The sequence below is a fragment of the Akebia trifoliata genome, chromosome 9, assembly GCF_017979445.1.
Source record: "Akebia trifoliata isolate Shusen 1 chromosome 9, ASM1797944v1, whole genome shotgun sequence".
Classification (NCBI taxonomy): domain Eukaryota; kingdom Viridiplantae; phylum Streptophyta; class Magnoliopsida; order Ranunculales; family Lardizabalaceae; genus Akebia; species Akebia trifoliata.
The window spans coordinates 17773096-17795224 of record NC_141383.1 but is presented as its reverse complement, the minus strand read 5'-3'; the positions used below and the strand labels follow the sequence as shown (position 1 = coordinate 17795224).

The following is a 22129-nucleotide window of genomic DNA, read 5'->3' as shown; positions in this document are numbered from 1 at the left end:
CATAACTGACATCAAGGGCATTAGTCCCTCTATGATTATGCACCAAATCTACTTTCGAGTAAAATTCCAAACCGTCAAAAGAACCACAAAGACGACTCAATCTGGTTTTACAAGATGTTGTTCGAGAAGAAGTCCTCAAATTATTAGATGCAGGTACCCCATCTCGGATAGCAAACGAGTGAGTCCAGTTCAAGTTGTTCCAATGAAGTTTAGTGTCATCGTTGTGACCAATCAGGATAATAAACTGATTCCTACTCACATCTAAACTACTTGGCAAGTATGTAGACTACAAGAAGTTGAATTTTATGACCAGGAAAGATCAATTCCCTCTCTCATTCATTGACCAAATGCTTGAACGATTAGTTGGACATGCCTACTACTGTTTCCTTGACGGATATTCGAGATACAATCAAATTCCGATTGCCCCAAAAAATCAGGAGAAAATCACATTTACATGTCCTTTTGGGACATTCTCTTATCGTTGCATGTCATTTGGGTTGTGCAATGCACCAACTACTTTTCAAAGGTGCATGCTAAATATTTTCTCCGATATGGTAGAAAACTTTTTAGAGATCTTCATAGACAACTTTTCTATATTTTGATTCAACTTTGAGAATTGTTTAAGTCACTTTAAACAAGTCTTAGCTAGATATAAAGAGACGAATCTAGTGCTAACTTGGGAGAAGTACCACTTCATGGTAACCTCTAAGATTATTCTAGGAAACATTATCTCCCACAACGGAATTGAGGTAGATAAGACAAAAATTGACATTATCGCTAATCTACATCCACCAAAACCAATCAAGGAAGTCTGTTCTTTCCTTGGGCTTATTGACGTTTTATCAAGGATTTCGAAAAAATCTTCAAACCCTTGTGTGATTTACTCGCCAAAGACACCATGTTTAATTTATTTAAATCATGTTTAAAAATTTTTGAGAAACTCAAAACTGAGTTGACTTCAGCACCTATCATCCAACCACCCAATTGTGATCTTCCCTTTGAAGTGATGTGTGATGCATCTGATTATGCTATATGTGTTGTTTTAGGATAGAAAGTTGATAATATCCCCCACATCATTCAGTATGCGAACAAAACGCTAAATGATGCCCAACTCAACTACTTCGCCACTAAAAAAGAGCTTCTCACTGTAGTTTTTGCACTTGAAAAATTCTAATCCTACCTAATTGGGTCCAATGTTGTGATTTTTACATACCACATTGTACTGAAATACTTTCTTGTAAAGAAGGATGCCAAATCCAGGTTAATCCAATATATCATTTTGCTTCAAGAATTTGATCTCGAAATTTGAGATAAGAAAGGATGCCAGAATGTCATTACGGACCACCTATCGAGATTAGTAGTTGAATCCAGCCCAGACTCCCCGCCTATCTCTGAGAATTTTTCAGATGAACATCATATGCTAATCTCCAACTTTGACAACTCTGGTATGTTGATATTGTCAACTACTTAGTGACAGGACAAACACTAGTCTCTTGGACTAAACAACAGAGGATGTGGTTTTTTGTCAAATCCAAATTATTTTTTTGGGATTATTTGTATTTGTTTAAATATTGCCTAGACAAAATAATTAGACAGTGTATTTTCGATGGAGATCAAAAAAACATTCTTGAATTCTATTCACAACCATACCTGTGGATGGCATTTTGGTGGCAAGAAGACAACCGCAAAAATATTACAATGTGATTTTTACTAGCTTACCATTTTTCATGATACCCATTCCTTCGCTAAATCTTGTTATAGATGTCAACGTTTAGGTAAGATTAGTAGAAGAAATAAAATGCCCCAATACCCAATTTTAATTATCGAAATTTTTGATGTCTTGGGTATTGATTTTATGGGTCCCTTCCCCATTTCACACTGTTTTCAATACATTCTTGTCTTGGTAGACTACGTGTCAAAATAGGTGAAAGCCACAGCATGCCAAATCAACGACCACAAGGTTTTAGTTCACATTCTTAAAAATAATGTTGTAGACACCCCATTTTTGCATCCGCCTGATTAATCAAGTCGTCAACCCGATCGCAAAGGTTCCCAATGATGGATGTCTATTCCAATGCTTTATTTTGTTACCAGATATGTTTTAGAAATCCGGATGAGGTATCTCGAACTGACAAAACTTAGAAATCACGCTACGCTAGGAAAATACGACCCCAGAAACATAGAAATCATCATCTTGCAAACCAAAAAGAAGCTTCACGATAAAAATCACTAAAAATGATTAAATTACCAAAATACCCCTAACCTCAAAACAACCTTAGAGCCTACATTACACTTAGGAAAATCCGTTCAAACACATAAAACAACAAATCGAAATCAAGTAAACCACTTCGCCAATTTTCACAAAATTTGACAAAATTACGAAAATACCCCTCATAAAGTTCACGATCATTTCATATAAAAAATTTCATAAATGACAAAAACCAACATTCCCATTGAATTCCTTACGAAAAACTGATTTCAAAACATCCTGGAACATTGAAAAACGACTTAAAACGTAAAAAATCCTCTCCGAGGGCAAAACGGTAATTTCACAATTTTCATAATAAAAAATTTTGAAATTAATAAATAAAACATTAAATAATTAAAGTGAAACATTAATGAAATTAATTTAAAAAGTTGAACCTAAAAAATTGATTAATTGGACTCTTAGGCAAAATTGTTGAGGGTTCGTGGGATATTTCTTTAAGGACCCCTCCATTTGGGGGTCCAAAGAATTAAAGATATAATAGAATGGGGTTCTCTAAAAATTAAAAGTAAATCAAGTAAGACTGAAGTCAAGGTATTAAAGTCAATCAAGTGAGACTGAAGTCAAAATTAAAGTCAATCAAGCAAGACTGAAGTCAAGGTACTAATCGAGTCAATCTCATAAGACTAAGGTCAAAACCCTAAATCAAAACCCTAATCTAAACTAATCAAGTCAATCTCATAAGACTAAGGTCAAAACCCTAAATCCAAATCCTAATCTAAAACTAATCAAGTCAATCTCATAAGACTAAAGTCAAAACCCTAAAACCCTAAAGACTAAGTCAAAACCCTAATTGAAACCCTAAAAGAAACCCTTATCAAACCCTAAATGCTTCTAAAAACTTTATAAATAGGAGCCTCCACACCCTATTTTCGTATCAAAGAAAAAACCCTAGAAAAAGTAGGTGAAGAAGCCTCCATAACCTCCCCAAAACCCTAATTTTGGAGCCCCAACTCCTTCCCTAACACCCCTACTCCGATTTTAGCCTAAAAAACACACAAAAACCTCTCAAAAACACCCCAAAAATCCACCACAAATTCAAAGCATCCAGATCCAAGAAAAAGACACCTTACCTCGGAGATCAGAAATCAGATCTGGAGATAGAACGAAGTAAGGAACACGGTACAAGGAACTGTTTTTCAGATCTGAGGGAATAGTGCTTTTGCAGATCGAAGGTAAGGTTTTTTTTAATTATTTTTTTAATCTAGGTTTTATCATTAGCAATGTAGATCTATTTGGGATAAGTAGAGACCGGCATTGGCCGGGCGGGGTTGGTGCCTAACACCTTCCAACCCCGTAACATGATCCCCGGATTCGGATGTTCTATAGTTAGATTAGTTCTTTTTATCCATTTTAGAGTCAGTTTGGTTCCTAGACCACAATAACTAGGTGGCGACTCCCAAACCTCAAGGGTCAAAAGCGGATCCGCGCACCCCGTGGATCGAGGGCGCTTTCAAATGTGTTTGCCCAATTTGGTATACCTCGCACTATAATTAGTGATAATGGTAACCATTATTATAATAGGGTTTTTGAAGCATTGATGTGTGAGTATTCTATAACTCATAAAGTAGTTACCCATATCACCAACAAACTAGTGGGTAAGTGGAAATTTCCAATTAGGAAATAAAAACTATTCTTAAGAAAATTGTCAACCCTACAATGAAAGACAGGTCTTTACGCTTGAACAACGCTTTATGGGCCTATAAAACTGCTTACAAAAATCACGCTTGGCATGTCTCCATATCAATTGATCTTCGATAAAGCATGTCACCTCCCAGTTGAGCTTGAACACAAAACTTATTAGGCAGTAAAACATCTTAAGTTTGACCTTGCCAATGCAAATGAACATAGGAAACTCCAACTAACTGAGTTGGACAAGTTGCGAAACGATGCCTATGATAGTGCAAAATTTTATAAAGATCGTACCAAATTTTAGCATTATAAACACATTCAAAGGAAATATTTTCACTTTAGTAAAAAAATGTTGCTTTACAACTCTAGATTACACCTGTTCTAAGATAAATTAAAGTCTCGATAGACAGGACTGTTTGTAGTTCACAATATTCATCCACATTGAGCCATTGAGATTTTCAATCCCTCTGATGAAAGTATTTTTCAAACCAATGGTCAAATGCTAAAACTTTTTCTCCATCTTCCAACGTCCCAAGAACGAGATTTCATTTTAAGTGATCTTGTGTACCAGGATTAGACTCACATCTTTATCTGACTGAAGACAATAAACTTAGCATTTTTCGGGAGACAACCCTTGAGTAATTGGTCAGCAAATATATTTTGCTGACACTTAGGATCTTCATTCTTTTCTTTTTGAACTTCCACATAGGAGTTTAAGGGGTACAGTTTTTCCAAATTTAAAAAAAAAAATTTCTTGGAAAATTTATTTTCTACTAAAAATTTTATTTTCTTAAAAAATTTATTTTTCGAAGATTTTCTTAATAAGAAATTTTATTTTCCTGAAAAATTTCTTACCTAAAACCCTAAAACCCCATTTCTTTCTTCATCATCTTCTTCTCCTAGCCACCACAACACCATCTCTCACCCTCCCTCATTCGGTCGAACCTTTTCTAAGTCAAACCAGTGCAAATTGATCGGTTCACTTGCATTAATTTGGCGTGGTGACCCCGCTTCAACCACCACACCAATTATCTGCACCACCCAGTTGTGCCACCCAAGACCCTTGGCATCGTGGTGAATAATTCTTCCTTTTACTCTATTTTCTAAAATAAGCACTCCATTTCACCCCTCTCCAATCATGTTGTCAAATATCCGCACAATATTTTTCAATGAAGCCTATTCTACGACGTTCAACTTACATCAAGGCGCATGGTTTCGTGATGAACTCCTTGCTTGGGAGTAGAGTCAATCATTCTATAAGGGTAACGAGAGTTTTATTGAAGCACATGTTCGAATTTTATAATTCTTTTATCTCCGTTGACCCCTCCATTCCTCGAGGAATTGTAATCATTATTGATATCCTCCATATTCAAGAAATTTTTAGAATTGAGTTGATAGAAAATGGTGTTTGCGAGCCTAATTTTGGCGTTGAGCATTATGTCACTCGTCTCGACCTAGCTTAACAACATATTCGCATAACTAATGGTGGTCTCAAATCTAAAGGCTTATACGAAAATCAATATCTATGTTGGCGATGGTTCACGAGCAACATTTTGGGAATTCAACACTCAACTAAAATGTATTCAAAACATCTCTACATTCTACATGTTGTGCAGACTTGTGATCTAACCTTTTGTGTGGTCCGCCTCCTTCTTGAGATACTCATCGATGTGATGACGAGTCGATCTTGTTCCTTGGGATTGCCTCACATTGTCTGTCGCATTCTTCAACGATGACTGAGTATTCCCATAGCTGATCTACTTACTCAAGGTTAACTCGAGAACATACTTACTTTTAGAGGGAAAAGGGCTTTTAAGACTTGTGTAAAGGGTTTTTAGACCCCAAGTCTAAATGAAAAGGAACATGGTAGCCCTCATGATTTTGGACCTACAAGGGTCGAGTTCAATGAACACTATACCAGAGGAAGAGCGTACACCAAGCCTCGATTTTGAAGATATTTCTTAGCTTGATCAGGTCCATCAGTAGGGGCATCGTCAGGCTTTTGGGAAAGTGTTTAGGGGTCTTAAAAAGGTCAATCGACAATACAAAGATCTGCAGACTAGTCAGCAATTATTGCTTAAGCAATAGAGATAGATGTTGGCCTATATTGAAGAGTGGAAGGTACGTGCGAGTACTTGGGCCGCTGAAAGTTCAAATTCAGATTATGATTTATTATTATCTTAGACTAGGATATTCTTGTTTTCTTAGGTAGGATTTCTTTTATGCTAAACTAGTCGAAAATTATCATTATTATAACTTTCAATCTTTTCATATCAATTGTAACAATATTTTGTGACTTAATGCCACTTCCGTATCAGGTGCGATCTAACATTTATCTCTATTTCATTTATACTTGTATATTAAAGACAATATTTAATTTAGGTTTAGAGGTATTATGTAAACTCATAATTACATTATTAATTTATTTGCAAAAATAAAAAATTTAAAAAAATACAATACTTTTAAAATATTTTCTTCAAAATCTTTGTATGTAATTTTTACATATGAATTTAAAATTTCAATTTTATGTCCTAAATGTTTGATCACGAGCCCTTTTATTATTCATCACCAGAAAATCATAAAAAGATTACTTTGAAAAATTCACGTCACTTTTAATTTCAATTACTTGAAAAATTAGATTTCATGGAACAAGAATTGACCATCTTCTTTGTCTAGAGTGTTAGGGAAAACCTAGTCTAGTGAATTGATTTTCTTGTCCTTTAGTTGGCTGGTTAGAAGAAAAACAAAACTAGAATTAGTATGACTTGGACAACAACCATAGGATTAAATTACGTACCTTGAAAAGGGTTACCTGCATTTTTGGAAAAAAAGACTAGAAAAATGGTAATGTGTGAAAAAGAAAAAGAAAAAAGCAGAAAAGTTTGAAAAAGACCAAAGCAAAGTAAAAAAATGCTATAATTAAAAAAATACAAAAAGAAAAAAATCCAATGAGATCAAATAAAATGTTTTTAATAGGGTGAAAGTCGTTAATAGTAAAAACGTGAGTAAGTTGGAATATCACATATAAAGTCTCTTAAAGATATTAAAGTGAACATCCACACCTCTCACTATTCCAGATAGGAAACTTAGTTTCAAGTTAAAACTTATGTAAAACCGATCATTCTTAACAGTTAAGAAGTGATACTTTTTTTTGAAAAAAAAAATTATTCTTCAAATCAGAAAATTTGTATAGACACTCAAATTATTTTTGAAATTTTCTAAAGTGAGGAATGAAAATTTAGAACCCTTTTCAAACATAAAAGACCTTTAATTGATTTGTGAAATGTCGTTATGTTTTCATTACATACATCATTTTGATTTAAATATTGTTATAAAGTATTTGAATCTTGTGGGTACATTCACTGTAAACCCTCATGAGTCAAACTCGTCCAATAGGGGAAACATAAGGATTTAAGGACTTACTGCATCCGCTAAATATAGTCGCGTAATTTGCGAAAGTGAAATTTTTATTTTAAGTTTTCTTTATTTTTTATCAGGACTAGCAAAATCTAGTTTGGGAGTGTGATCAAGGCCTAGAAAGTTGATTATAGGGCCCTATTTACAGAGATTTTATATAGACAAAATAATTTGATAGTCCATAATTATTATTATTTTTTAATAAATTATAAATTTTCGGACTAATTACGATTATTTACGTGTAACAGGTCAAAGTCGTGAAAGCCAAAAGGATAAACCAGGACAAATGAATAGGTGTATTGCAATCCAGGACTCAAGACAAAGTTGCAAACCAAAATGTATGTCCATTGGACCCACAAGTACTGCGGTGCAATGATGTTGACAATATTTTTCTTGAGATTCGTGTACTAGGCGATGTGATTTACATCGTAACAAGTTAGGTCTTTGAGTCCTTGCAAAATACGAAAGTAATCTGAATTTGAGATAACGCTAATCTACCACTATAAATAAAGGTCAAATAAGAGTTTAGGGAGGAGAATAATCAGAATACTTAGAAGAGTCAGTTTTATAGTTTTTAGGATTAGTTCTGTGAAGCTTTGTAAATAGAAGGATACTATGCCAAATTCAAGATCAAGATTAATAAATATAATTTCTTTCTTTTCCCTAATATTTTGTTCTTCTATTTCTATTTTGTTTTTATTGTTCTTGATGTGATTTGTGGCTAGATCTCCATTAGAAAGGTTAATAAAACTCAAACAAGATCATCTTATATAGTTATTTATTTCGATTGTACGTGAATGTTTTATTATGATGCCAGTTTCTTAAGTAATAAACATTGAATATAATTATTTAATCTCATGATTTTGATAATTAATCTTAGATAAGATCAAGTTAAACTATGATTTGTTAGAGATTTAATATTTTATCTTTGATTTCATCTTATTAAATATGATCATATAATTTTGAGATTAATATTTAGATTAACAGATTTCATCTTCTGATCCAATGACATTAACTTTGTTAATTGAATTGAGATAATAAAAAATAAATAATTTGATAAGGTGAATTGTTTTGGTGGATTTGACTGATTTAATTTTTTACATTGTGAATCGCATTCCTCTTTATTTAAGATTAATTTTATTTTGATTTTCTTGAATAATTCAAACATGATTAATTGTTTTAAGTTAAAAGAAATTGTTAGATCAACGTTGTCTCTGTGAATCGATCATTGCTTGCCAAGATTATATATATTTTTTTCATGTTATTTTTATTGACAATCTACACAATGAACACTATCCATTAGTGGGATTGCCACTTACCAATAATGATTACTGCTTTGTCTAAGTAACGAGGTTGGCAGTTGTGAAAAGCTATTTTGGATACTTTAAAATTTGTCTTAAGATGAGAAGGCATTTAGAAAGAAAGATTTTACTAATCTCAGGTTCCATTAGTTAACTTTTTGGCCTAATTTGAGTTGGATCGGATTATCTTGTAGCCATATCATTAAACTTCATGAACGTGGAAGAAATCCTTTGACGACTAAGAAACTATTGAAGTTCATGGTGCAGAAGGTAGCATTGAACAGTAGTTTTAAAAATCAAACCCAATCAGTGGTCCTAACAGGTTTGATTGGGTTTGTAATAAAATTGGTTCGGCGTGTGAACCATTGATTTTTGAGTATTATCTTTTTTATAAATATATTTTAGGAAGGAAAAAATGTATATGTACATATTTTTAATTAACATACATTACTTCACCCAAATTGAACTTGGGGGGGGGGGGGGGGGGGGGTATTCGGTCCAATCATCTCAATTTGGTTTTTGTAATGATGGCACTGAGGAATGAGTATATCTAAATGAAGGGGAAGGCCATAGGGAACACATATGGAGCTGGTGCAAAATTGTGTGGAAAGTCTAAGCTAGATAAAATGGAACAGACAAAACCATGGATAGAATGGAATCATAAAATTGGATTTCAGGTGACCTCAAAATCATTGGGACAAGATATGGAAGATTGACGTAGTTGAAGTGTGTGAATCAATAAATTCGATAGATTGTATTCAATAGAACACTCAAAATCAATTTGAATCAATAGATTCAATTGATAAACAAACAACAATTTGAAAAAAAAATTAAAACATAAAGCTAAAAAGTAATTAAAAGAGAAAAGATAATTGAATTGATTATTGATTTTTGGATTTGGAACTCCTTATATAAATAACTCCATCATAACAATTTGTAATACTACTAAAATATAAAAAATTAACGTTCATTTTTTTTTTTTTTTAAAGGTAAAAAAAAATTAACATTCATAACCTAACTATAACATAATACTAACTTTTTAATCCTATTAGAACTCAAATTAAACTCTTCTAAGTATTTCTAGTTATAGCCTAAATAATGAAAATGTATTTAAAACAAATTAAAAACTAAAAAGGAATTGTATTCCTAACATAACTATGAAATAGAAACCTTACTAGAAATAGAAGTAGACATAGAAATCCTAATAAAACTCTAACTAGGATTGTAGATGTCCTACATCAAAGATGATGATGATGAGAGTTTCTTAAAGAAAAAAAAAACAACCATTGTGAAATTGTCACAAGCAGGAGATGGTGATAACATTAAACATCTTGAGTTGTTGGGGAGTCAAATAGTATCCTTATTTCACATGTTTTGGATCCTTCGTTTTTTTGATATCGATATCATCTCTCTTTGGTAACTGATATTCTCAAGGATTTTATGCTAAAGAGGGATCATACGAACATAAAAAAGAGAGGAATGGTTGATGGTAAGGAAGTGAGTATGCATCATTCTACGTAGTCAGTGAATGGGCGTCCAAACTTCATAGAGACTTCAAACAGATTTTCTTTCAGAATTTCACTTTTATATCGGAATAAATCTATGTTCATCGAACCACACACAAGTCGTAAAAAAGTGGGCAGATCTGGAGACACTCATAATTATTATATATAATTTTCCCTTTATCTTATCTTAGTACATAATATTAGAGCTCAACAACTAAAAAAGCAAATGTTTTCAGGCAAAACTTTTTAAGTAGCTCGCTCTACATTGTGGGAAAGTCTCTAAAAGAGACCATTTTATGCTTCTTTGCTCACTTACATTCTTTAACATTTTTCCATGATGGAATACGTCACATTTATATACATAGGTATAATTATAAGTATTGAATCACTTTCTTCTTTTGTGTTCTTTGGATCTTTCAAGCACAACAGGGGCAGCTGGTATTCTAACCCACCATTCTTTCAATCTCCTAGTCCATCTATCAGTGCTTGATTTCCTTGGGGGGGAATTCCTAGTAAATGTATCAAGAAATACTATGATGACTATGTACTTACAAGGTAGGAAGGCTAGGACCAAGGCCAAGAGAAACAGAGCCAACGTAAGTCTTTCGCTTGCCTGCACATAACACAAACAACCAAGGGTATTATATTAAGTACCTAATACAGCAAATCAAGATGATTTGCTAGAAGAGACTTTCTAACATTGAAAACAATATAAATGATGCAGGTATAAAGATGCCAGCAAACATTTAAGATCGGAATGAGCAAGTTTTATTTAAGGTCGCTCTCTACTTCTATAGCTCCTAATGTTTTTTTAACAATGGGGCTGTTATGCATGACGTTGCAAAATTAACCTGAGGTGATGACTCTACCATCAACAATAAAATCTATAAAATAAACTAACTCTATCAGAGATTATTAAAGAAACTCTAAGAAGTAATTAAAAAATAAATCCTGGGATAAGTTACAATCCTACAGGACTACTCTTGAATATCAAAGTGAAGGATCCTAAGGAAGGTAGAACTCCCAATTTAACTTAGGGTCTCAATCCAATAGCCAATTTGAATTCTCTTGTTCCTGTCAAGGACTTAAAGAATCAATTTAGGCCCAAAGGGTTTTGTTTATTATTGTGGAGGGTTAAAGCACATAGCCTATATTTTAAAGGGTAATTATGAAATTTTACAATAGGATCAAAATTAAACAATAATAAATAAAGAGAGCTGCTATTGGCTCCCCAACTTTTACTTATTACACTCCAATTAAAAATAAAGAAAATAAGTGAATTGTTGAGAATAAGTAAAAGTTTGGGTGCCAACTACTGAAACTGTTTCGACGAGTGTTATAATGTTTTGTAATGTTGAGATTATAATTTGAGCCAAACCTTTGAAATGTTAGAAGAGTGTATTTTAATCTTTTATTGGGGTATGATAAATAATTTAAGAAATTGGGGTGTAATAAGTAAAAGTTGAGGTGCCAATAGCAACTCTCTAAATAAATCTCCAACAGTATTTATCAATTTAAACTAAAAAAAATGTGAAAGAAAAATAAGGGTAGGGTCTTAATTGGAGTGAATTGAAAAAGGTTTAGGATGGGTTGTAATAAGGTTAGCAATTGTATTAGGCGGGTAGAAAGGTAGGGAGGTAGTGTAGGGTTTACAAAGCACTTTCAACAGTTTTTATGAAGGTTTGAGGTTAATCTGCCAGCACTACGATTGTGATGGTTTGGTTGGACTAGGTTGGGGTAGTAAAGAGTTTGGTTTGGGGGTTTAGATGGGTTTTGGGTGGATTGGGATTGATTTGGGTAGCACCTAGGGTGTTATTTTGGTGATGGAAGCAGATTGTTCCAGGAATTGAAGCAGGAATAACGAAGTTTTGGTGATAAGGAAAAGTCTGGTTGGGACTGCAAGGACAACAAGGCGTGGCTACTGTTTGTTGGACAAAAACCCAAGAGAATCTAGGGTCCGAATGGGTAGAAAAAAGGTTTGACCCTCGGATTAGGTGGCTGGGTTTTGGTTTATATAGAAAATAACTGAGAAAAATAGGTATAAGAAGCTAAGAGAATAGAGAGATTTAGATCATCCCTTAAGGAGAAGATTAGATGATAGGATAATACCTTGAAATCACACCAAAGGTTCTTAGAATCACACCATATCTATCACTGGAGAAATCTCAAGAAGATGGTTGCAAATTTTTTATTCACTGGCTTCTAATTCAAATAATGAAATAATAATGTATTTATAAGACTCCAAAAACTTAATCTAATTTCAATCATTAAAAATAGTCAAGGGCCGAAATTAAAATATGACTCAAGTAAACCTAATTAATATGGGTCACAACGTAAATAAAACCGAACTAGAATTAATCTTAACTATTACGAAAACCTATGCTAGCTGCCCAATCCCTTATTGGGCTAAAAATATGTAATAAAAATGGCCCAATAAGTAATCTAAATGGCGCTAATGATGTACTCATCAGGCTGTTTGCAATCACATAAATGAGTGGACTTGACACCCTATACCCTCAGCTGACTCTACCTCCCACACAAGTTCCGAAGTGGCCTAGCAACATGGATCTTGGTCATTTGAATCCCTTGGTCACCTACTAGATGACCACAACCAAAATCAGATTGGCAGGAGAAGGTTAATTTTCAAAAGCTAATACCTGAACCTATCCAAAAGAACAAAAGCAAGCACTTAACTGTTAGCTGGAATAAGCTAACAAACGTGAAAAAAGTTGAAACATTGGCTAGTTAGAATAGTCCAAAAGAACAGTAGCTCAATGTCCAACACAATCCATCATCATAGGTGGTTGCCTCGCACCAGTTGCTCAACGTTCATTTTCTACACAAGAACATGAACGTTGAGCTATAGAACGTCTCTAAAGTATAAAAGCTACAGAAGCTACCAATGGCAAAGAAAAGAGAGGCAATACCTGAGGGAAAACTGACAAGAATAAGCCTCTCAATTTGAGGAGAATGATGTTCCCATTCTGGACAGTCTCCTCGACTTGGAAAATGACATTCTGAACTAACAAAATCTGCTCCATCTTATTCATTGGAGAGACTGCTACTTTGACGGCATCTATAGGCCTGCCTTGGTTACACCATCGTGTAAGCAGCATAAAGATTGCTATAAAGAGAAGAAGCAAAGCAAGTGCCTGACCAACCCATCCCCTGCATGAGGTCATTCATATAGCAAATCCTATTATTTATCACAAAAGGCATGAACCAATATGCTGTCATGCACACTACATATTATTTTGAATTAAGAGATTTGACATGTGAAAGACACATTATTAGTAATAGAAAGAAGATGAAAAAACAATAGGTCTATCAAATAAATGATTTACCTGTAAATAATGAAAGTGGAGAAAGAACAGAACCCCAAAGACTTCATGGGATCATCCCAAGATGCCAGAAAATTAATATATTTCCCAATTTCCATAACAGGGAAGAGTAACTCCTGCAAAACACAAGAGGCATGAAAATGTTGCAAGGGAAATTTTAAGACTAAGGTGCAGACTTACTGGAAATAGAACTGTGTTATTTTATCATGTGTTTACCAACATAAATTGCAAGGTATTTGACACTAAGGTTTGAAAAAAATTTATTAAATAATTGTTATCATCAAAGCATTATCTCCCAAAAATTAGGGGTTGCCAAAGGAATCTAATTCCTCCATTCAATTCTATCTTAAAGCTTAATCCAAGCGTGTTCACATCATTTTTTATCTTAGTTGTTGCTCTTTTAAGGCCTTTAACTTGTGGAAATGGAAATATTTTGGTGTATTTCGTCGAAGAGTCGTGATAATATGACGCCCCCTTCTGACAAACGCCCCCCATCACAGAACCGTAGATCATTTGCCTCAGGATACACAGAATCATAAATCTTTTTCTTGTGTATCCCAAGGCAAATGATTCTGTGTATCCTGAGGCAAATGATCTACGGTTCTGTGATGGGGGCGTAAGGGGGCATTTGTCAGGGGAGAGCGTCATATTATCACGGTTCTTCGTGGAAATATGTCGAAATTTAATAATATGCCTCGAAAATTGAATGTTTCGGGCGTTTTGTTTTATAGGTATTGGGTTTGCATCAGAATGTTTCAGTTTGTATCAAATGTATTGGACAATACCGAATCAATTTTTTAATTAAATGAAACATTCAATCGATAAGACATTTTAAACCTTGACAAGGATGATTGCTCACTATAGAGATCAATTCACCAAAAGCAAAATAATAATAATAATAATAATAATAATAATAAAACGAAAAAATTATCCCTCGACTCATCTCCAGGTGATCTCTATGAATGCGTCATTTCGATACATAAAAACACCAGCATGAATGCACACATACACAAGTTAATGAAACAAGAAAAATAATAAAACGAAGACGATAAAATTTGGAGAACATAAATATAAGCAGTACCTTCATCACTGCCAAATTGGTCTCGATGCCCTCTACTTTAACTCCATTGACTGTTGCTTGTGCTAGTTCCACCTTTTTAAAGCTATTCCTGGCCTCTCTTACGGCAATTTCCAATGAAGTCTTGTCCCCTATAACTATATCACCCACAACAAGTCCTGTTTCATTAGGAACACTTGAACTGGTTCCTAAAACAAGCCCCAAGTTAGACATCACTGACAAAGCTGGTATCGAATACATTATTCTTCCAGAATTTGAATGGTTTGTCATGTCTGACGCCCTTGATAGTGACATCTGACCAAGTGTTTCCAATATTAAGTCACCTCCAGGAAGTTGATCACAAAGATTGAACATAAGAAGTTCCTCACAACAAATAGGCTTTACAAGAGCTATTTCTTGAACAGCTTGTAATCGCAAGATTCCAAGTACAGCTTTCAAAAGTGTTTCATCCCGAGCTACTCCCTTTATCTGGAATTTGCGGACGAACTTATGAGCATGTAGGATTTCTCGGATAATGGCTAACCAGTAGTCACGACGGGTATGACCTTTAAACTCCGGAAATTCCACCACAACTGGATCTGATCTATAGGAGAAATCAAAACAATGGTTAATCACTAGAAAAACATACAGGGATTATCAAAGAAACATTAAGATGATAGAGGAAGAATAATTAAATAGAAAAGCAGAACATATAGACATGTATATCTTACAAAAAGGTATGTGTTTTGACTTACAAAGAAATGGATTTATACATGACTGCCTTGTCAAAAAGACGTGTACCCCATGGTCCCGATAACACAGGTTTAACAACTTGTTTTAGATCATCTGACAAATCATATGCTTTTGCCTTGTCATAAGACACAACTCGTAGAGGCTCAAAGTAAAGTGAGTGATCAGTCAAAGTCAATCGACCTGCAGTAAAGAAATACAACATATAAGAAAATCTACAGATCTATACCGGAAAAGGAGCAATATATTCTCAATAGACCCTTAAATCTGTGTTTGGTTCATAGGGAAACACTATCCTGCAGTAAAGGCTTTCTACTGAAATAACTTTTGGAAAACACCTCCTTATATTGGGTCCCCAGTGTTTGGTTAACCGTAGGAAAAATCAGGGAAGAAGTTTGACTGAATTTAGCAAAATATATTTTTCTTTTCTGCCTTTTTCCTACAGAGCCAAACACTGGGAAATGTCTATTTTCTCAGGAAAAAATTACTTTTATGCCATTTTCCTGCTAACCAAATGCAACGCTCAAAAATGTAAAATGGTACAATAGAAAGCATCATGATCATAATCCACATAGCAGAAAACTGACTTAGAAACTCACCTGGCCAGGTGGAGACTCCTACATGTTCGAGTACCGGTTGGGTGGTAACTGTTCCATCCACTTCAAGGATCTTTTCTCCTCTAGTTGATCGGATGACAGAAAGAAGAGATGATTCTGATTGTGTCTTCAATTTTCTTATAGCTCTGTAAAGTAATAAAAGGAAATGAGCCAAGATTTAGGAACTAGATTTGTATTTCCCACTGTTACAGCAGATGCATGGCAGAATGGTATATAAACTTGAAAATTAAAGAGTTGACACAGAACACTTCACATGTGATTGCGGCTTAACTACTTCATGGGACTTGAGCCAACGATGCTTGGGACCCAACCAACAGAACCAAGGAATATCGTGTGAGGATGACTTCTCTACTTCATTGGAGTTGGGCCAAAGAGCAAAGGGGCAATTGATTTCAATTTAGGTAGTTATAAGAGACTAGGACCAACAGAGCTAGAAATCCAGTGATAGCAGCTTAACAAGTTTGTTGGCTTGGAGGGGTGTGTTCCGTCTTCAGTTTGATTGTCCTTTGAGTCTTCGCTCTCTTGGGGGTTCACGTTTGTGAAGTCAAAGAGCATTTCTTGGAGCCTTCTTCCTTTTGCCATTTGTTGGATTCTTTGAAAGGAAAAGAATTCTCTAGTTTGGAGGATAAGGAAAACTCCATTCAAGGCATTATTCTGCCAATTTTGGCAATTCTCCTTCTTGGGGGAATTTTTTTTTAAAGAATTCAAGGGAATCTTTTTTGAAGATTTTATTGTAAGATGGGATAGAGTGTGCTCTTGATACTATGTAACCTGCTTTGTTGCAGGTTGTTTATTTTGTTTCCTTTCGGTGGGCTGGTCATCTCGACCTCCCTCTTCTAATTAAAATTTTCTTCATCTATCAAAAAAAGTGGAGGTCAACAGAGCCGAAGTGCACCATTTGATGGAGATTTAGATGGTTCTGCAGAACTTGGGTCAACTGAGCAAGGAGGACAACTTTTCTATAGTCTATTTACATAAACCACTATTTATAAAATAATATCAAAAACTTTATCCCAAGGTTTGGGGTCAGCTAAACGATCATGCTCCTCCATTCCACTTTTGTCTAGAACCATGTTTTCTATTATTGAAAATGTGTTCAAATCCGCTCTCACTATCTCAATCCACATTTTCTTGGGTCTTCCTCTTGCCCTTTTAGAACCTTCAACTTAAATATTTCTTCTTACTGAGACTGTAATCGGCCTTCGTTGAACATGCCCCCACCATCCCAATCATTTTTTCTTAGTAAATCGCCTTTTTTAGAGCTACTCCTACACTTTCTTTCATTTCTAATTCTATCTTTCCCAGTCTTTGCGCTCATCAAAATCAAAATTTCCATCTTTGCCATGCTCAAATTATTATCATGATGCTCTTTTGACCGCCCAACATTCAACTACATAAAGGATAGTTGGTCTTATTACTTAATTGTTAAATTTCCCATTGAACTTTGATTGTGATGTGTTGATCACATAGCACTCAAGAAGTAAGCCTCCCTTCTAAGCTTACATTGCTGTCTTACAAACTCAGCTTGTGTAGTATTTCCTTTACATTACATTGACAGTCCCATGCTCAAATAAATGAGGAATGCATCAGGTTTGCAGCAAGTGTAATAACATGAATCCTCATCATACATTTCATTTATAGAATAATATATATTTTAATAAAACAAAGCAATTGATCTTTGTACATGAAATCACTATATTATTTTTCTCTCTGTTATAACAAATGAAAACTGCTTCAAGTTTTAAAATTTTCTAAATAAAAGCCTTCTCGACTACTAGTTCTCAACCTTATACTCCCATTCAAGAACACACACATTCATTTTCATGTAACTAAGGCTTTAGTATAAGGATGGACCTTTTTTTTCTTATAAGTAGACCAAATTATATTAAGAAAAGACCGGTTGAGATAAGCAGCCACAATAAAGGTTACAGGACACAAAAACTAAACGAAATAGCGCAATGTTAATTTGAACACAAAGACCCCCATTTAAACACAAAATCATCAAAGAACACCCCTTTGAAATCTGGGTCTAATTTGCACACAAAAAAAAAAAAAATACACAAAGTCTAACACCTCCAAGATAAGATCTTGAGACTCCACTGCAAGATCATCAAACACTCTTCGATTTCTTTCCCTCCACATTACCCAGAATATGGCAAAGGGGATTAGGGACCAATGGTACATTTTCCTACCCAAAAACACATTATGGTCCCACTCTTGAAAAAGGGACAAATCCGAATTCCGGAAGACCCACGCACATTGAAAGACTCAAGAAGTGAGCCCATAACTTACGAATATGTGGACAGTGAATCAAAATATGTGAAATGGACTCTCCATTTTCTTTGCACAAAAAACTAAAATTCGGACCATTGAAACCTCTAGCCATAAGATTATCTAAAGAAAGAATTTTGCCTAAAACGGCCGACCAAATAAAGAAAGATGCCTTTGAAGGTACCTTTTGACCCCAATGGATCCCCCCATTGGGAACAAAGATAAACCCAATGGAACCAAAGACACGCAGAATGAGCATACAGAAATTTTTTTTGTCCTTAGTGCATGTCCATACCGTCTTATCACACCTCGAGAGCTTCACAATTGTCTAGCTTGAAAGTCAACTCTACCAACTCCTGAATTTCCCAATCATTAAAGTTGAAGTTCTATGAATTCCCTAGCTCAGAATGATTCAAAAAGTCAACTATCAGACTTTCTTTTTTCAAGGATAGTTGGAGCCTCGGAAATTGGGTGGATAAAGTACAGCTACCACACCAACAATGCTCTCCCCATTCCGGCATTGAACTGCCACCAACTCCTTAAATTTTGTGTTAATGATCGTGATTCCACTCCACAAGCTACATCCATAAGGTGACCTTACTTCTTTACTCTCCCACCCAAGTAATTTCTCCTCATATTTCGCCTTAATGATTTTTCTCCACAAATTTGGCGTTTCCTCCCCAAATCTCCATAACCATTTCCCTAGGAGTGCCACATTAGACATCTTAAACCTTTTATACCTAACCCCCCATTTTTTTTAGGCGCACAAATCACCTTCCACTTAACCAAGTGAAATTTTTTTTTCCCAATCTTGTTGTTCCACAAGAAGTCCCTAATTGTTTTCTCCAATCTTAATTTCACACTCTTAGGGATAGGGAACAAAGATAATTGATAAATCAGTATGCTCGATAGGGTACTCTTGATAAAAATAACTTTACCCCTTTGGGTAAATACCTTACTTTCCATGAGCTCAACCTCTTCCCCACCTTTTCCACAATCGGCTCCCTAATTTCTTTGCACCTAGATCCCGCCCCTTAAGGTAATCCTAGGTACATGGAAGGGAAAGAACCCTGAGCACAACCAAACATTGTGGCCCACCTATGAACATTTGGAACCTCCCCTACGGCAAAAACTTTTGTTTTTCCTATATTGATGCGCAACCCTGATATTGCCTAAAAACAACAAAGAATACCATTCAGAAATCTAACCAATTCTAAAGAAGCCTCAAGGAAGATGATAGTGTCATTCGTGAACTGTAATAGAGAAACCTGATGACCTCACCCTCTACTTGAAAACCTACCAACTCACCAATACTCGAGGCTCTCTTAACCATCCTCCCTAAGGCTTCTTGCTACCAATACGAAAAGAAAAAGAGATAGTGGATCCCCTTGTCTCAACCCCCTAGAATTGTTGAAATGACCAGCCAGGCTACAGTTGACTAGGATCGAGAAATAGGCAGATGAAACACACTTCATCATCCATTCAATTCACTTCCTCCCACATCCCATTCGCCCCAACATATACCTCAAGAAATTTCAATTGAAATGACTTTACCCCCTTTGGATGAATACCTTCCAATTGTTAGGATGGACTTGAAAGAAGCCCTAAGAACAAGTTTTCAAATTATAGGTTAACTTAATTGATGAATTGAGAATGCTTTCACTCATCGTGAGCCTTGTGCTCAACTAAGCATATATATTAATATCACATAAATATAATTACAAATATCCCTATTTATATATGCACACCACTAATTACTATACAAAACACCAACAAACTTAATAAGCAATAACGCGACAAAGACAAAGTAAAATGAGTGCCACAAACAATTTTTTCACCTTTTTGTAAGAGTCTCAACCTATAAAAATAGATTTTTCCATAAGGGGAGGCAATAATATTGGAGCAACAACTTGAACACTTCAATGTTCACGAAATACAAGTAAATATCAAATGAAGAGAAAGCTAACCTTTCCAATCCACCAAGGTACTTCTCATACACAGTAAAGTGAAGTCGGCCTCCAGTTGATGCTGTAAGTACTTTGAAAAGATTGTCACACGTAATAACATCGGAAATGGTGGGAATTGCTGGTGCTATTCGAGAAAATGCCTCTCCCCCAACTGTACTCTCCTCATCCATCTACCAAAAAATGGAGAAAATGAAATCCCACACAATTCCCAAGAAAGCGTCAGATTTAGGAATCCGATCCCTCATGTAACCAAAAGACCTCATAATAGAAACAGATGGGAATTTAGCTGCTTAGACAACAGATTTACATCAAACAATCCTTACCTTTAGTAAAGGTTGGTCAGCCGCGGCAGGAGCTTCCCAAGCTATCATCATGTCAAATGTTAGACGTCGGAATTTCTTATCAGTCAGATGACCCAATACTTGGGAAGATAGAGCAAGCGCTTGAAAACAACAGAATTCCAAAAAATTCCTTGCATATCGCGATGGATGCTTTATAGAATCTGAAGCCTCAGCATTGAAATTATCCCGAAGCTCATACATGGAAATGTCAAGGATTCTGCACCAGTTTTTTTTTCCTATGTTATTCTAATTGTTCATAAATAAACCAATAACTAAGATTTTAGGCTATAGGAGAGAAACTCGAATCATGTTGATGAAAACTCACGCAGAAATCCAAAGAATTTGATGCAAGAACGGCATAGCTACAAAATTCTCCAAATATGTTTTAAAAAAATCTCCAAGTAAGGGACCACCTGATTAAATTGGCAAATCAATGAACTAATCGCATTTTTAACCTCCATCCATGAAATTTTATTTTCTTCAACATTCAAATCTCAAGAACAAGAAAGGATTTTTTGGGAGGTTGAACATGGTGGGTTTTGAGCAGAAACCCAAATAATTTTTATGAAACTTTCACGAACTTATCTGAATGGAACCTCCACCTAATTAATAGTTGCCAAATCCGAATTTGTTTACTGTTAACAGAGAAGTAGGTCTAATTCATACAAAGTAGAACTGATCAAAGTTAAAATTCAAAGAAGAATGTCAAATCACCCTTATAGATAAAAATTAGAGAGTAAATTAATACCTTGAGCACCGACGAACAACTACATTCGCAATGGGAGAGAGATCAGACATCCAGTTCTTCCTAGCAGATGGGGGCTTCCCCATCTCTTCGAATTCCTCATCCAAGGAAGTTCGGCTTCCAAGCAACCATTTAAATGATCCTTCTCTTACTAGACCTTCCAGAATATTTCTGGTTTTACTCACAGTAGCCATCTCTCTAACTTTAAACAAAACCAGCTTCAAACTTCAAACTTCAAACCCGATTCACAAATTTGCTTTTAAACCCAATTTCTCAATTTGATAGATTGTTTTCAAGCAAACCCCAAATCAGATTCTGTAACTTTTCATGTAACCCAACTCAGATTACTTATCAAAGATCCTATTTTTTTTCAAACCCATTACCCAAAACCTCAATTTTGCACCAAGAATTCTCTTAATCCCTTTAATTTCTCTAAAAACCCAGTTGAGATTTCAAACTTTAAGTTGTTCTCTATAAACCCATTTCACGGATTGGTATAAATCGAGCACTTGAATCATCTCTCATTGTGATGGAGTTGGTTATCAGATGTTGAGCAACTTAGAAAGAAATTAGGCGAAGTGACATGTCGCGTTTATGAGATTTGGCGAGAATTCTCTATTGTTTTTTATGGGTTTTGGATAAGAAGAGAGGGAGGGGGCATGGGGGCAAAGGATGGGTGACGCAACAATGAATGAGTTGTAAGCGAACTTTCTTTGGTACGCGGTTTTCGCTGGGCTGTCAATTGGTCAGTTTCGGTTTAACCACTACATTTTTTCGGTTTGGATTCAAGTCGGTTCTGATTTCGATTCCGACTTTTGAAAATAAATGAAATCGGAATCATAATCATAAAAAATCAGAGTATCCGTAAGTTCCAGTTATGAAGAATCAAATGAAAAAAATATATATATTTTAAAATTAT

The 22129-nt window shown here is 35.0% G+C and overlaps 1 protein-coding gene across 1 annotated transcript; it reads right to left on the bottom strand.

Annotated features, from left to right (window-relative positions):
- Nucleotides 1-10262: 10262 nt before the first annotated feature.
- Nucleotides 10263-21881, bottom strand: LOC147394465 (uncharacterized). Its single transcript, XM_086453539.1, has 9 exons — nt 21214-21881; nt 20448-20682; nt 20125-20294; nt 15869-16011; nt 15275-15452; nt 14544-15123; nt 13466-13578; nt 13049-13289; nt 10263-10734 (listed from the first exon to the last, which is right to left on the bottom strand). Exons 1-9 carry the CDS (start codon nt 21402-21404, stop codon nt 10507-10509), a joined length of 2079 nt encoding a protein of 692 aa, XP_086309665.1. The 5' UTR covers nt 21405-21881; the 3' UTR covers nt 10263-10506.
- Nucleotides 21882-22129: the final 248 nt, after the last annotated feature.

Coding starts and splice junctions, on each gene's coding strand:
- LOC147394465 (XM_086453539.1), bottom strand. CDS start 21,404: ATGGCTACTGTGAGTAAAACCAGAAATATTCTGGAAGGTCTAGTAAGA. Junction 20,683..21,213: donor GTTGTTCGTCGGTGCTCAAG/GTATTAATTTAC, acceptor AAACTGGTGCAG/AATCCTTGACATTTCCATGT. Junction 10,735..13,048: donor TCTTGTCAGTTTTCCCTCAG/GTATTGCCTCTC, acceptor TGTTATGTGCAG/GCAAGCGAAAGACTTACGTT.